This window comes from Ornithorhynchus anatinus, chromosome 5 (assembly GCF_004115215.2).
Source record: "Ornithorhynchus anatinus isolate Pmale09 chromosome 5, mOrnAna1.pri.v4, whole genome shotgun sequence".
In the NCBI taxonomy this organism is placed as follows: domain Eukaryota; kingdom Metazoa; phylum Chordata; class Mammalia; order Monotremata; family Ornithorhynchidae; genus Ornithorhynchus; species Ornithorhynchus anatinus.
Window position 1 is genome coordinate 54,282,442 of NC_041732.1, and position 13,991 is coordinate 54,296,432.

Consider the following 13,991-nt stretch of genomic DNA (forward strand, 5'->3'; position numbering starts at 1 on the left):
CTAGGTGCAGAGCACTGGACTAAGCGCTTGGAAGGGACAGTTGGGCAACAGAGGGAGACATTCATTCATTCATTTTATAGTATTTAGTGAGCGCTCAGTATGTGTAGAGCACTGGACTAAGCGCTTGGAGTGGACAGTTGGGCAACAGAGGGAGACAGTCCTTCATTTTATAGGATTTAGTGAGCGCTCACTAGGTGCAGAGCTCTGGACTAAGAGCTTGGAAGGGACAGTTGGGCAACAGAGGGAGACATTCATTCATTCATTTTATAGTATTTAATAATGTTGGTATTTGTTAAGCGCTTACTATGTGCAGAGCACTGTTCTAAGTGCTGGGGGAGATACAGGGGAATCAGGTTGTAATAATGTTGGTATTTGTTAAGCGCTTACTATGTGCCGAGCACTGTTCTAAGCGCTGGGGTAGACACAGGGGAATCAGGTTGTCCCACGTGGGGCTCACAGTTTTAATCCCCATTTTACAGATGAGGGAACTGAGGCACAGAGAAGTTAAGTGACTTGCCCACAGTCACACAGCCAACAAGTGGCAGAGCTGGGATTCGAACTCATGAGCCCTGACTCCAAAGCCCGTGCTCTTTCCACTGAGCCACGCTGCTTCTAGCGCTCAGTACGTGCAGAGCACTGCACTAAGCGCTTGGAGTGGACAGTTGGGCAACAGAGACATTCATTCTACAGTATTTATTGAGCGCTCACGCAGAGCAGCGTGGCGCAGTGGAAAGAGCACGGGCTTTGGAGTCAGAGGTCATGGGTTCGAATCCCTACTAGGCCACTTGTCAGCTGTGTGACTTTGGGCAAGTCACTTCACTTCTCTGTGCCTAAATTCCCTCATCTGTAAAATGGGGATTAAGACTGTGAGCCCCACGTGGGACAACCTGATTCCCCTGTGTCTACCCCAGTGCTTAGAACAGTGCTCGGCACCTAGTAAGCGCTTAACAAATACCAACATTATTATTATTATTATCCGGACCGGGCAGAGGCAGCATGCGCTTGGCATGGACAATTGGGCAACAGACAATCATTCATTCATTCTACAGTATTTATTGAGCGCTCACTAGGTGCAGAGTACTGTACTAAGCGCTCGGCATGGACAATTGGGCAACAGACAATCATTCATTCATTCTACAGTACTTATTGAGGGCTCACTAGGTGCAGAGTACTGTACTAAGCGCTTGGCATGGACAATTGGGCAACAGATAGAGACCATCCCTGCCCAGTGACGGGCTCACGGTCTAATCGAGGGAGACGGACGGACAAAAACCAGACAGCTTAATCAGGATAAAGAGAATGAAGGGGATGCACATGAACAAAATCAATAGGGTAATAAAAATCTATACAAAGGAGCCCCGTACTGAGGGAAGGGGGAGGAGCGCAGGAATAATCCTTTCTCCACCAAAGGAGTGAAGGTGCGCCAGCCCGCCTCGCGCCCCGATGAAACGGGCGCGCTCCGCGTGGCCCCCCACCTTGGACCACGTGGCCCGCCTCGACCAATCACCGCGGCCGCGCTCCTCGTGGGGCCCCCTCCCCGCCCCTCCAGGACCACGTGGCGCCGGCTGGACCAATCACCGCGGCCGCGCTCCTCGTGGAAGGGAGGGCCCCCCCGCCCCCTAGGGCCGCGTGACCCGCCTCGACCAATCACCGCGGCCGCGCTCCTCGTGGGGCCCCCCCAACCCCCCCAGGGCCACGTGACCCGCCTCGACCAATCACCGCGGCCGCGCTCCTCGTGGGCCCCCTCCCCGCCCCTCCAGGACCACGTGGCGCCGGCTGGACCAATCACCGCGGCCGCGCTCCTCGTGGAAGGGAGGGCCCCCCGCCCCCTAGGGCCGCGTGACCCGCCTCGACCAATCACCGCGGCCGCGCTCCTCGTGGGACCCCCCCACCCCCCCCCCGGGCCACGTGACCCGCCTCGACCAATCACCGCGGCCGCGCTCCTCGTGGGCCCCCTCCCCGCCCCTCCAGGACCACGTGGCGCCGGCTGGACCAATCACCGCGGCCGCGCTCCTCGTGGAAGGGAGGGCCCCCCGCCCCCTAGGGCCGCGTGACCCGCCTCGACCAATCACCGCGGCCGCGCTCCTCGTGGGACCCCCCAACCCCCCCCCAGGGCCACGTGACCCGCCTCGACCAATCACCGCGGCCGCGCTCCTCGTGGGCCCCCTCCCCGCCCCTCCAGGACCACGTGGCGCCGGCTGGACCAATCACCGCGGCCGCGCTCCTCGAGGAAGGGAGGGCCCCCCCGCCCCCTAGGGCCGCGTGACCCGCCTCGACCAATCACCGCGGCGGCGCTCCTCGTGGGCCCCCCCCAACCCCCCCCAGGTCCACGTGACCCGCCTCGACCAATCACCGCAGCCGCGCTCCTCGTGGCCCCCGCCCCTCGGGCCACGTGACCCTCCCCGACCAATCGCCGCGGCCGCGCTCCTCGTGGCCCCCCGCCCCCTCGGGCCACGTGACCCGCCTCGACCAATCACCGCGGCCGCGCCCCCCCGCCCGGTCACGAGGCCGAGAGCGTGCGAGGCGCGCGGCGCCCTCCCCGCCCCGTCAAGATGGCGTACGTGAGGAAGGCGGTGGCGGCGGCGGTGCGGGCGGTGATGGCGGCGACAGCAGGTGACTCGCCCCTCCGGGAGGCCCGCCGGGCGCGGGGGGAAGCCGGCTTGCCGTCGCCATCCTGTCGCCCGGGGCCGCGCGGGGGGGGGGCGGGGCGGGGCGGCGTTGCCATGGAGACGGGAGCGCGCGCTCTGCCCCCGGGAGTCATTCAGTCATCGTTCATTCATTCATTCATTCACGCGAGAGCTCATTCATGCAGTCGTGTTGATTGAGCACCCGCTAGGTGCAGAGCACTGCGCTCAGCGCTTGGAATGGACGCCTGGGCAACACAGGGAGACAATCATTCATCCATTCAGTAGTATTTATTGAGCGTTCGTTACGTGCAGAGCACTGTACTAAGCGCTTGGAATGGCACAGTTGGGCAACAGAGGGAGACAGTCATTCATCCATTCAGTAGTATTTTTTTGAGCGCTTACTACTTGCAGAGCACTGGACTGAGCGCTTGGAATGGACCATTGGGAGACAGTCATTCATTCGATAGTATTGATTGAGCGCTCACTAGGTGCAGAGCACTGCACTAAGCGCTTGGAGTGGACACTTGGGCAACAGAGGGAGACATTCATTCATTCAATGCTGTTGATTGAGCGCTCACTAGGTGCAGAGCACTGGACTAAGCGCTTGCAGTGGACACTTGGGCAACAGAGGGAGACATTCATTCCTTAGTATTTATTGAGCGCTCACTACATGCAGAGCACTGCACTAAGCCCTTGGAATGGACAATTGGGCAACAGATAGAGACATTCATTCATTCTGCAGTATTTATTGAGCGCTCACTAGGTGCAGAGCACTGCACTAAGCGCTTGGAGTGGACAGTTGGGCTACAGAGAGAGACATTCATTCATTCAATAGTATTGATTGAGCGCTCACTAGGTGCAGAGCACTGGGCTAAGCGCTTGGAGTGGACAGTTGGGCTACAGAGAGAGACATTCATTCATTCAATAGTATTTAGTTGGGCAACAGATACATTCATTCATTCAATAGTATTCAGTGAGCGCTCACTAGGTGCGGGGCACTGCACTAAGCGCTTGGAGTGGACAGTTGGGCTACAGAGAGACATTCATTTATTCAATAGTATTTAGTGAGCGCTCACTAGGTGCAGAGCACTGGGCTAAGCGCTTGGAGTGGACAGTTGGGCAACAGATACATTCATTCATTCAATAGTATTGATTGAGCGCTCACTAGGTGCAGAGCACTGGACTAAGCGCTTGGAGTGGACAGTTGGGCTACAGAGAGAGACATTCATTCATTCAATAGTATTGATTGAGCGCTCACTAGGTGCAGAGCACTGCGCTAAGCGCTTGGAGTGGACAGTTGGGCTACAGAGAGAGACATTCATTCATTCAATAGTATTTAGTTGGGCTACAGAGAGACATTCATTCATTCAATAGTATTGAGTGAGCGCTCACTAGGTGCGGGGCACTGGACTAAGTGCTTGGAGTGGACAGTTGGGCTACAGAGAGAGACATTCATTCATTCAATAGTATTGATTGAGCGCTCACTAGGTGCAGAGCACTGCACTAAGCCCTTGGAATGGATACTTGGGCAACAGAGGGAGACATTCATTCATTCATTCAATAGTATTGATTGAGGTGCTTACTAGGTGTAGAGCACTGGACTAAGCGCTTGGAGTAGACACTTGGGCAACAGATGGAGACGATCATTCCTTCAGTTGTATTTATTGAGCGCTCACTCTGTGCAGAGCACTGCACTAAGCACTTGGAATGGACAATTTGGAGACGATCATTCGATAGTATTTATTGAGCGCTTACTAGGTGCAGAGCACTGGACTAAGCGTTTGGCGTGGACACTTGGGCCACAGATGGAGACAATCGTTCATTCAATCGTATTGAGCGCTCACTAGGTGCAGAGCACTGGACTAAGCGCTTGGAATGGGCAATTGGGCCACAGATGGAGACATTCATTCATTCAATACTATTTACTGAGCGCTTACTACGTGCAGAGCACTGGACTAAGCGCTTGGCGTGGGCACTTGGGCAACAGATGGAGACCTTCATTCCATAGTATTGATTGAGCGCTCCCTACGTGCAGAGCCCTGGACCTGGGTTCGAATCCCTTGTCTGCTGCGTGACCTCAGGTGGGTCACTTCACTTCTCTGTGCCTTATCCGCAAAATGGGGATGCACGGTTTGTTCTCCCTCCTGCTTAGATTGTGAGGCCCGTGTGTGACCCGATTAGCTCACATCTACACCTCAGAGGTCAGTACAGTGCCGGGCAATAATAATGTTGGTATCTGTTCAGCGCTGACTATGTGCGGAGCGCCGTTCTAAGCGCTGGGGGAGATACAGGGTCATCAGGTTGTCCCACGTGAGGCTCGCAGTTAATCCCCATTTTACAGATGAGGTACCTGAGGCCCAGAGAAGTGAAGCGACCTGCCCACAGCCACCCAGCTGACAGGTGGCCGAGCCGGGATTCGAACCCGTGACCTCTGACTCCCGAGCCGGGGCTCTTTCCCCTGAGCCGCGCCGCTTCCCTCGTCGTCAAGATAAATAGAAGCATGGATATAGACGCGTCATCAACAAAATAAATAAGAGTAATAATACGTACAGCTATGTCCAGGTGCTGTGGGGAGAGGAAGGGGGAACGGGGAGGGGAGGAGGAGCTTAGGGAAAGGGGGGGGCTGAGGCTGGGAAGGCCTCCTGGAGGAGGTGGGCCCTCAGTAGGGCTTCCAAGAGCATTTTCTATGTGCAGAGCACTGTACTAAGCGCTCGGAATGTCCGGTTCGGCAACGGCTGGAGACAGTCCCCATCCCTAATAATCATAATGTTGGCATCCGTTAGGCGCTTTACTAGGTGCGGGGCACTGTTCTAAGCGCTGGGGGAGATACAGGGGATTGAGGTGGCCCCCCGTGAGGCTCCGCGTCTTCACCCCCATTTTGCGGACGAGGGAACCGAGGCCCAGAGAAGTGAAGTGACTGGCCCACAGCCACACAGCCGGCACGCGGAGGAGCCTGGATTAGAACCCATGACCTCTGACTCCCAAGTCTGTGCCCCTTCCACCGAGCCACTCATTCATTCGGTCGTATTTATCGAGCGCCCACTACGTGCAAGAGCGCTGCACTAAGCGTTTGGCACGGGCAGCTCGGCAACGGGTAGAGACGATCCCTGCCCGGCAACGGGCTCACGGTCTAGAAGGGGGGAGGCAGGCGGCGAAACGAAATAAAGCAAGGAGCCTGGGGTCGGTATCATCGAGCTAAATGGGACTGTAGATAGATAACGCGTCGTTAATAAAGTGGATGGAGGAATAAATAATCGATACAAATATATACAGGTGCCGTGGGGCGGGGAAGGGGGAGGAGCAGAGGGAGGGAGTAGGTGCGATGGCGAGGGGCGGAGGGAAAGGGAGGGCTCAGGCTGGGAAGGCCTCCTGGATGACGATGGTACTTGGTAAGCGCTTACTACGTGCCAGGCACTGTTCTAAGCGCCGGGGTGGCTACGGGGTAACCCGGTTGCCCCCCGCGGGTCGCACGCTTTTCACCCCCATCGCGCGGGTGAGGGAACTGAGACCCGGAGGAAGTGAAACGACTTGCCCAGAGTCATCACACGGCCGACAGCGGGATCGGAACCCGTGACCTCAGAGTCCCAAGCCCGGGATCTCTCCGCGAAGACATTGATTCGTTCAGCCGTATTTATTGAGCGTCTCCTGTGTGCAGAGCACTGGACTGAGCACTTAGGTGGGTGATGATGATAGTCACCGTGGTACTCGTTCATGAGAAGCGGCGAGGCTCCGTGGAAAGAGCCCAGGCTGGGGAGACAGGGGTCATGGGTTCTAATCCCGGCTCCGCCACTTGTCAGCTGTGTGACTCGGGCAAGTCCCTCAGTTACCTCATCTGGAAAATGGGAATGAAGACTGTCAGTCCTATGTGGGACAACCTGATTTCCTTGTACCACCTCCCCCCCCCCCCCCCCCCCAGTGCTTAGAACAGTGCTTGGCACCTAGTAAGCGCTTAACAAATGCCATTATCATTATTATTATTATTAAGTGCCTACTGTGTGCCGAGCACTGTTCTAAGCACTGGGGTACATACAGCGTGGCTCAGGGGAAAGAGCCCGGGCTTTGGAGTCAGAGGTCATGAGTTCGAATCCCAGCTCTGCCACTTGTCAGCTGTGTGACTGTGGGCAGGTCACTTCACTTCTCTGGGCCTCGGTTCCCTGTCCCACATGGAGCTCCCTATCTGTGTGGCTCAGTGGAAAGAGCCCGGGCTTGGGAGTCGGGAGTCACGGGTTCGAATCCCACCTCCGCCACTTGTCAGCTGTGTGACTTTGGGCAAGTCACTTCACTTCTCTGTGCCTCAGTTCCCTCATCTGTAAAATGGGGATGAAGACTGTGAGCCCCACGTGGGACGACCTGATTTCCCTGTGTCTCCCCCAGCGCTTAGAACAGTGCTCGGCACCTAGTAAGCGCTTAACAAATACCAACGTTATTAACAGTATTATTACGTACGCGTTAGGTTGGACACCATCTCCGCCCCACGCAGAGCTCGCACTCATTCATTCAGTCGTATTTATTGAGCGTTTACTGTGTGCAGAGCTCTGGAGTAAGTGCTTGGAAAGGAAAATTCAGCAACACATAGAGACAGTCCCTGCCCCACCACGGGCTCACCGGTAATTCCCATTTTGCAGATGAGGGAACCGAGGCCCAGAGAAGTGAACCGACTTGCCCGAGGTCACCCAGCAGACACGCGGCGCGGCGGACCGTCTGATTTCCAGACCGTGCTCTCTCCGCGTAGCCACGCTGCCTCTCCTGAAGCGGTTTCTCCTGAAGTGACTTGCCCGAGGTCACGCGGCAGACAATAATAAGGATGATGGTATCTGTTAAGCGCTTGCTATGTGCCGAGCACTGTTCTAATCGCTGGGGGGGGATGCGAGGTAATCAGGTGGCCCCACGAGGGGCTCGCAGTCTTAATCCCCATTTTACGGATGAGATCACTTTGGCCCAGCGAAGTGACTCGCCCAGAGGCGTACAGCTGCCAAGTGGCAGAGCCGGGATTAGAACCCATGACCTCGTGACTCCCAAGCCCGGGTTCTAGCCACTACTCCCTGCTGCTTCTCTAGGAGGGTGATAAGGCCCTTCAAACCGGGTGGACTGGTCCCATCTCCTAGAGCATCCTGAAAGCAATACTCCTTTTTATATGGAGTAATAATAATGCTTATGGTACTTGTTAAGCGCTTATTTTGTGCCAGGCGCTGTAATAATAACGTGTTGGTATTTGTTAAGCGCTTACTCTGTGCCGAGCACTGTTCTAAGCGCTGGGGTAGATACAGGGTCACGAGGTCGTCCCAGGTGAGGCTCACGGTTAATCCCCGTTTGATTCATTCATTCATTCATTCAATAGTATTTATTGAGCGCTTACTATGTGCAGAGCACTGTACTAAGCGCTTGGGATGAACAAGTCAGCAACAGATAGAGACAGCAGATGAGGTCGCTGAGGCACGGAGAAGTGACGCGACTGGCCCACAGTCACCCAGCTGACAGGTGGCGGAGCCGGGATTCGAACTCATGACCTCTGACTCCCGAGCCCGGGCTCTTTCCGCTGAGCCTCGCTGCTTATCTACTCTACTTCTCTACTTCTGTGTAGTAAGCGCCGAGGTGGATACGGGCCAATCGGGTTGGACCCAATCCCGGTTCCACTTGGGGCTCAGGTTCTCAGTCCCCATTGTACAGGTGAGATAACGAGAAGCACAAGAAGCAGCGTGGCTCAGTGGAAAGAGCCCGGGCTTGGGGGGGGGCCAGAGGTCATGGGTTCGAATCCCGGCTCCGCCCCTTGTCAGCTGGGTGACTGTGGGCCAGTCACTTCACTTCTCTGGGCCTCAGTGACCCCCTCTGTAAAATGGGGATGAAGACTGTGAGCCTCACGTGGGACAACCCGATGACCCCCGTATCTCCCCCAGCGCTTAGAACAGCGCTCTGCACATTGTAAGCGCAACAGAGGCCCAGTGAAGTGACTGGGGCAGAGGCACCCAGCACACAAGTGCCGGAGCCAGGATTAGAACCCATGACCTTCAAGCTCCCAGGCCCGTGCTCTGTCCACACCGCCACCCTGAAACAGACCATTAGTTTGGCCAACCCAGTATGCACCCCAGCGCTCAGTACAGTGCCTGGCACATAGCGGAGAAGCGGTGTGGCTCAGTGAAAAGAGCGTGGGCTTCGGGATCAGGGGTCAAGGGTCCGACTCCCGGCTCTGCCACTTAGCCGTGTGACCTGGGGCGCGTCACTTCGCTTCTCCGTGCCTCGGTGACCTCATCTGGAAAATGGGGATGAAGACTGTGAGCCCCACGTGGGACGACCCGATTCCCCCGTATCTGCCCCAGCGCTTAGAACAGTGCTCGGCCCATAGTGAGCGCTTAACAAATACCGACATTATTACGTAGTAAGCACTTAAATACCGTAAGTGTTCTCAGTTAATTTATCGTTCTTATTGCGAGCGGCCACAGTCTCGGTCGCCTCTAGGCCAAACAGGGAAGGAAGAGGTTGGATGAGAATCAAAGTGCGTGTTCAGAATGTGTCTATTTGGAGACCCATCTCCAAAATAGATTTTTAAGTTCCATTTTTATATGTGCCACGGCCGTTCCGACGTAGTCTTTGGCCACACGTTTAAGAAAGTCGGCCAGTGCTTTTCCTCCTGCATTGGAATGCGCCGTAAACGAATTGCATCTAAACCCAGAAGGTAAGGAATCAAATCAAAGGTAACAGTAATAATCATGTTGGTCTTTGTTAAGCTCTCACCACGCGCAAAGCGCTGTTCCAAGCGCTGGGGCGATACCAGGTGATAAGGTGGTCCCTCGTGGGGCTCACAGTCTTCATCCCCATTTTCCAGATGAGGTCACCGAGGCCCAGAGAAGCGAAGTGACTCGCCCACAGTCACCCAGCTGACAAGTGGCGGAGCTGGGATTAGAACCCATGACCTCTGACTCCCAGGCCCGGGCTCTTTCCACTGAGCCACGCTGCCTAAGGAGTCTTCGGTGCTTGTTAGCGCAGAGTCCTGATGTGAGAGTTGCGTAAGCGCCATTAAATAGAGCACTGTACTAAGTGCTTGGGAGAGTACGATGTAATAGACGCATTAAGGCAAATGCATAAAGCGGCGTGGCCCAGTGGGAAGAGCGTGGACCTGGATGAAAGGGGACCTGGGTTCTAATCCTTCCTCTGTTACCTGCCGGCTGAATTAACTTGGGTAGATCTCTCTCTGCCTCCGTCTTGCCATCTGTAAAATGGGGACTCATTGCCCGTTCATCCATTCGGTCCTATTTCTTGAGCGCTTACTGTGTGCAGAGCACTGCACAAAGCGTGTTCTCTTTGCCCCTCATACTGTGAGCCACCTTGTAGGACGGGGCCTTTTTCTATGCGTGTGTTGAACTCTTGCTACGTGCCCAGCACGGGACTAATAACAATAATAATAATGTTGGTATTTGTTAAGCGCTTACTATGTGCCGAGCACCGTTCTAAGCGCTGGGGGAGATGCAGGGCCATCGGGTGGTCCCACGTGAGGCTCCCATTTTACAGATGAGGTAACTGAGGCACGGAGGAGGGAAGTGACTCGCTGTCCTAATCGCCGGGGGAGAGACAAGCTGTGTCCCATATGAGGTTCACAGTGTTGGTCCCCGTTTTGCAGCCGAGGCGACAGGCGCAGAGAAATGACGTGATCTGCCCAAGGTCACCCGGCAGACGGGCGGCGGAGCTGGAATTAGAATGCGGCCCTTCTGACATCCAGGCCCGTGCTCTTTCTGCTGCTGCTAATAATAACGATGGCATTTGTTAAGCGCTTCCTATGGGCCAAGCACTGTTCTAAGCCCTGGGGTAGTTAACAAGGTGATCGGGTTGTCCCACGTGGGGCTCACAGTCTTCATCCCCATTTTCCAGATGAGGTCACCGAGGCACGGAGAAGCGAAGTGACGCGCCCCAGGTCACACGGCTAAGTGGCAGAGCCGGGAGTCGGACCCTTGACCCCTGATCCCGAAGCCCACGCTCTTTTCACTGAGCCACACGGCTTCTCCGCTATGTGCCAGGCACTGTACTGAGCGCTGGGGTGGGCTAAGCGCTTGGAATGGACAGATCGGTAACAGATACAGTCCCTGCCCTCGGACGGGCTCACGGTCTAATCGGGGGAGACGGACGGACGAGCACGATGGCAATAAATAGAGTCAAGGGGAAGAACGTCTCATTAAAACAATAGCAAATGAAAAGAATCAGGAGTAAATGGAATCAGGAATAAATAGAATCAGGATAGAATAAATGTGCATCTGGTGGGGTCGGGGGGGGACGGACGGACTATTGCTTGGCTAAAAAGCGTCTCGGGGATCTTGCAGGGATCGCCTCCCAGGGTGTGGTCTCTGACCCCGTTCTGCAGAATAAAATTTGGAGACCGTCGGAATCACGCACGCGTCTCACGGACCTTGCAGAGCAAAGAGCAGGCGTAATCTGGCGGGCAGCACGGCGCGCTAAGCGCTTGGGACAACGGAGCGAGTTGGTAGACCCGATCCCTGCCCTCGAGGAGATGATAACCTAGTGGTGAAGGGGCCTCTTCGTAGAGGGTGGGGCGGGATATCTCGCCATCTATAGCGCTGAGACCCTACTAAGCTCCCTGATCGCCTTCGTCATCGCTACGACGCTTTGGAGTCAGAGGTCGTGGGTTCGAATCCGGGCTCGTCAGCCGCGTGACTTGGGGCAAGTCCCTTCACTTCTCGGTGCCTCAGTTCCCCCCTCTGTAAAATGGGGGATGAAGACCGCGAGCCCCACGCGGGACAACCCGATTGCCCCGTGTCTGCCCCGGCGCTTGGAACGGTGCTCGGCACACCGTAAGCGCCTAACAAAGAGCGACGTTGTCACTATTACGACCACGCAGTCCCGAGGACCATACCAACGGTGACCGGATCGATCCGTCGTATTTATCGAGCGCTTAACCGTGAGAAGGTGCGGCACCAGACTCCCCCCGTCTGCCGCGGGCGGATGCTTTTGCCAAAGTCGGAGGGAAAGAGAGAGAGGGCGTGTGCGTGTTCCCTCTGTAAAACGTCTCCTGTTTTCTTGCCCTCACGCGGCGTCCGCGGCTCTCTCGTGTGTCTTTCTCCGCGGAGTCGGTGCCGTAACGGGTCTCCGGGTAGCCCTGTCTCTCGCCTGCTTTTTCCCTTCTTCCCCATTTTCTGGACCACCGATCCTGCCCGCCTGAAAGCCCCGTTCCCCAGGAGGCTCTTCCCTCTGAGACCCCACCGTGCCCCACAGAAAATAGCGTCTACTCGCGAGATGTTCTTCCCCTCGACTCTCTTTATCGCCATCGTGCTCGTCCGTCCGTCTCCCCCGATTAGACCGTGAGCCCGTCAGACGGCCGGGACCGTCTCTATCCGTTGCCGACTCGTTCAGTCCAAGCGCTTGGTCCAGTGCCCTGCACCTAGTAAGCGCTCAATAAATACCATGGAATGAATGAACGGATGAAAGGCGAGGAGGCGTCTCTGTACTCTGAACGCGTATCCATCCGTATGTGGACGGACAGGAGGTACGGAAGTGGGTGAAGGAAAATATGACAGAGTTTTTCGAAGAATGGGATTAAAATCCAAATCCCCGGGAGCCGATAACCCAGAAGAGGCCTCGGGGCCACCTGGGGCCTGGTTTCTGCCCCCGAATAAGGGCAGAGGGACCTCTCCACCCCCACTCCGCGGCCTCAGCGGCCAAGCTCCGGTCAGGATTTTTAATATTGGTATTTGTTGAGCGCTTACTATGTGCACAGCACTGTTCTAAGCGCTGGAGTAGATACGGGGTCGTCAGGTTGAGACGGTTCAGGTCAGTCCACTTAGTAATAACGATTGTGGCACTCGTTAAGTGCTCACCCGGTGCCACACTCTGTTCTAAACGCTGGGGTAGATACAAGGTAATCAGGTTGGACACAGTCCGTGCCCACGTGGGGCTCACGCTCTCAATCCCCATTTTCCAGATGAGGGAACTGAGGCCCAGAGGTCACACAGCAGACAGGCGGCGGAGCCGGGATTAGAACCCACGTCCTCTGACTCCCGAGCCTGCGGTCTTGCCACTAGCCCAGGCTGCTTTCAGGCCGGACCTGTTGATCCAGCCTGACTTCGTTGTCCCACGGATGGTGGATGCTCAGTGGAAAGAGCCCGGGCTTCGGAGTCAGAGGTCGCGGGTTCGCCTCCCGGCTCTGCCACTCGTCAGCTGTGTGACCGTGGGCGAGTCACTTCACTTCTCTGGGCCTCAGTTCCCTCATCTGTAAAATGGGGATTAACCGTGAGCCCCACGTGGGACGACCTGATTCCCCTGTATCTCCCCCAGCGCTTAGAACAGTGCTCTGCGCCTAGTAAGCGCTTAACAAATACCACCATTATCATCGCCCCAGTCAGTCTGATTGCCCGTGGCTCCCGCCATTCGGGATGGGATGAGGATCCCCAAAAAACACTTATCTCCGAGGAGATGCTTAGCAGCAGCTGAGGCGCCGACCGATCAGTCGAGAGTAGTGGTTGAGCGTTCGCTGCGCGTTAACCTCTCGGAAAGGACAGTCGAATTAGCGGCTAAAAATCCTGCCCTCAAAGCGCTTACAATCTGGCAGCGGGGTCCCTAAACTAAATTACTGGGAGGGAAAAAGCAACAGAGTTTAAAAATGCGTAGGTGAGTGGTACAGGGGAAGGAGGAGTTTGAACGTATTCATTCATTCAGTGGTGTTTGTTTAGAGTGCTTACTGTGTGCAGAGCACTGTACGAAGCGCTTGGGAGAGCACAGTAGAATAATAATGTTGGTATGTGTTAAGCGCTTACCACGCGCAGGGCACTGTTCTAAGCTCTGGGGGAGATACAGGGGAATCAGATTGGCCCACGTGGGGCTCACGGTCTTCATCCCCATTTTACAGATGAGGTCACCGAGGCCCGGAGAAGTGAAGTGACTCGCCCACAAGTCCCACAGCTGACAAGTGGCAGAGCCGGGAGGCGACCCCTTGAGCTGTGGCTCCCAAGGCCGGGCTCTTTCCCCTGAGCCACGCTGCTTCCCAAACAGCAGATGACAGACACATTCCTGCCCACAGTGAGCTGACAGTCCAGAGGGACAGACAGACATTAATGTAAATAAATAAATTACAGCTATATAGCGATCTGTACGTATACGCTGTAGGGATGGGAGGGAGGATGAATGAAGGGCGCATAGGAGCGGCGCAGAAGGGAGTGGGGGGGGGGGGGGCTTAGTCAGGGAAGGCTTCTTGGAGGAGATGTGCCTTCGGTGCAGTGTGACCTAGTGGAAAGCGCTTAGTACAGTGCTCTGCACATAGCACTCACGAAATACTGTCGAATGAAAGAACATGGGCTTGGGAGTCAGAGGATCTGGGTTCTCGTTCCCGCCGCACCACGCGCCTCTTGGGTGACCTTGGGCAAGTGG

The 13,991-nt window shown here is 56.0% G+C and overlaps 1 protein-coding gene across 3 annotated transcripts in view; it reads left to right on the plus strand.

Moving 5' to 3' along the window:
* Positions 1-2,512: 2,512 nt before the first annotated feature.
* Positions 2,513-13,991, plus strand: part of MCEE (methylmalonyl-CoA epimerase) — a 41,663-nt gene continuing 30,184 nt past the window's right edge. For 2 of the 3 annotated variants that reach the window (XM_039912035.1, XM_029066138.2), the window contains exon 1: positions 2,513-2,613. In XM_039912035.1, coding sequence (XP_039767969.1) covers positions 2,553-2,613 — 61 coding nt within the window. In that variant the 5' untranslated portion in view covers positions 2,513-2,552. The remainder of the gene's footprint in view (positions 2,614-13,991) is intronic. The other variant, XM_029066137.1, reaches the window with a different exon arrangement.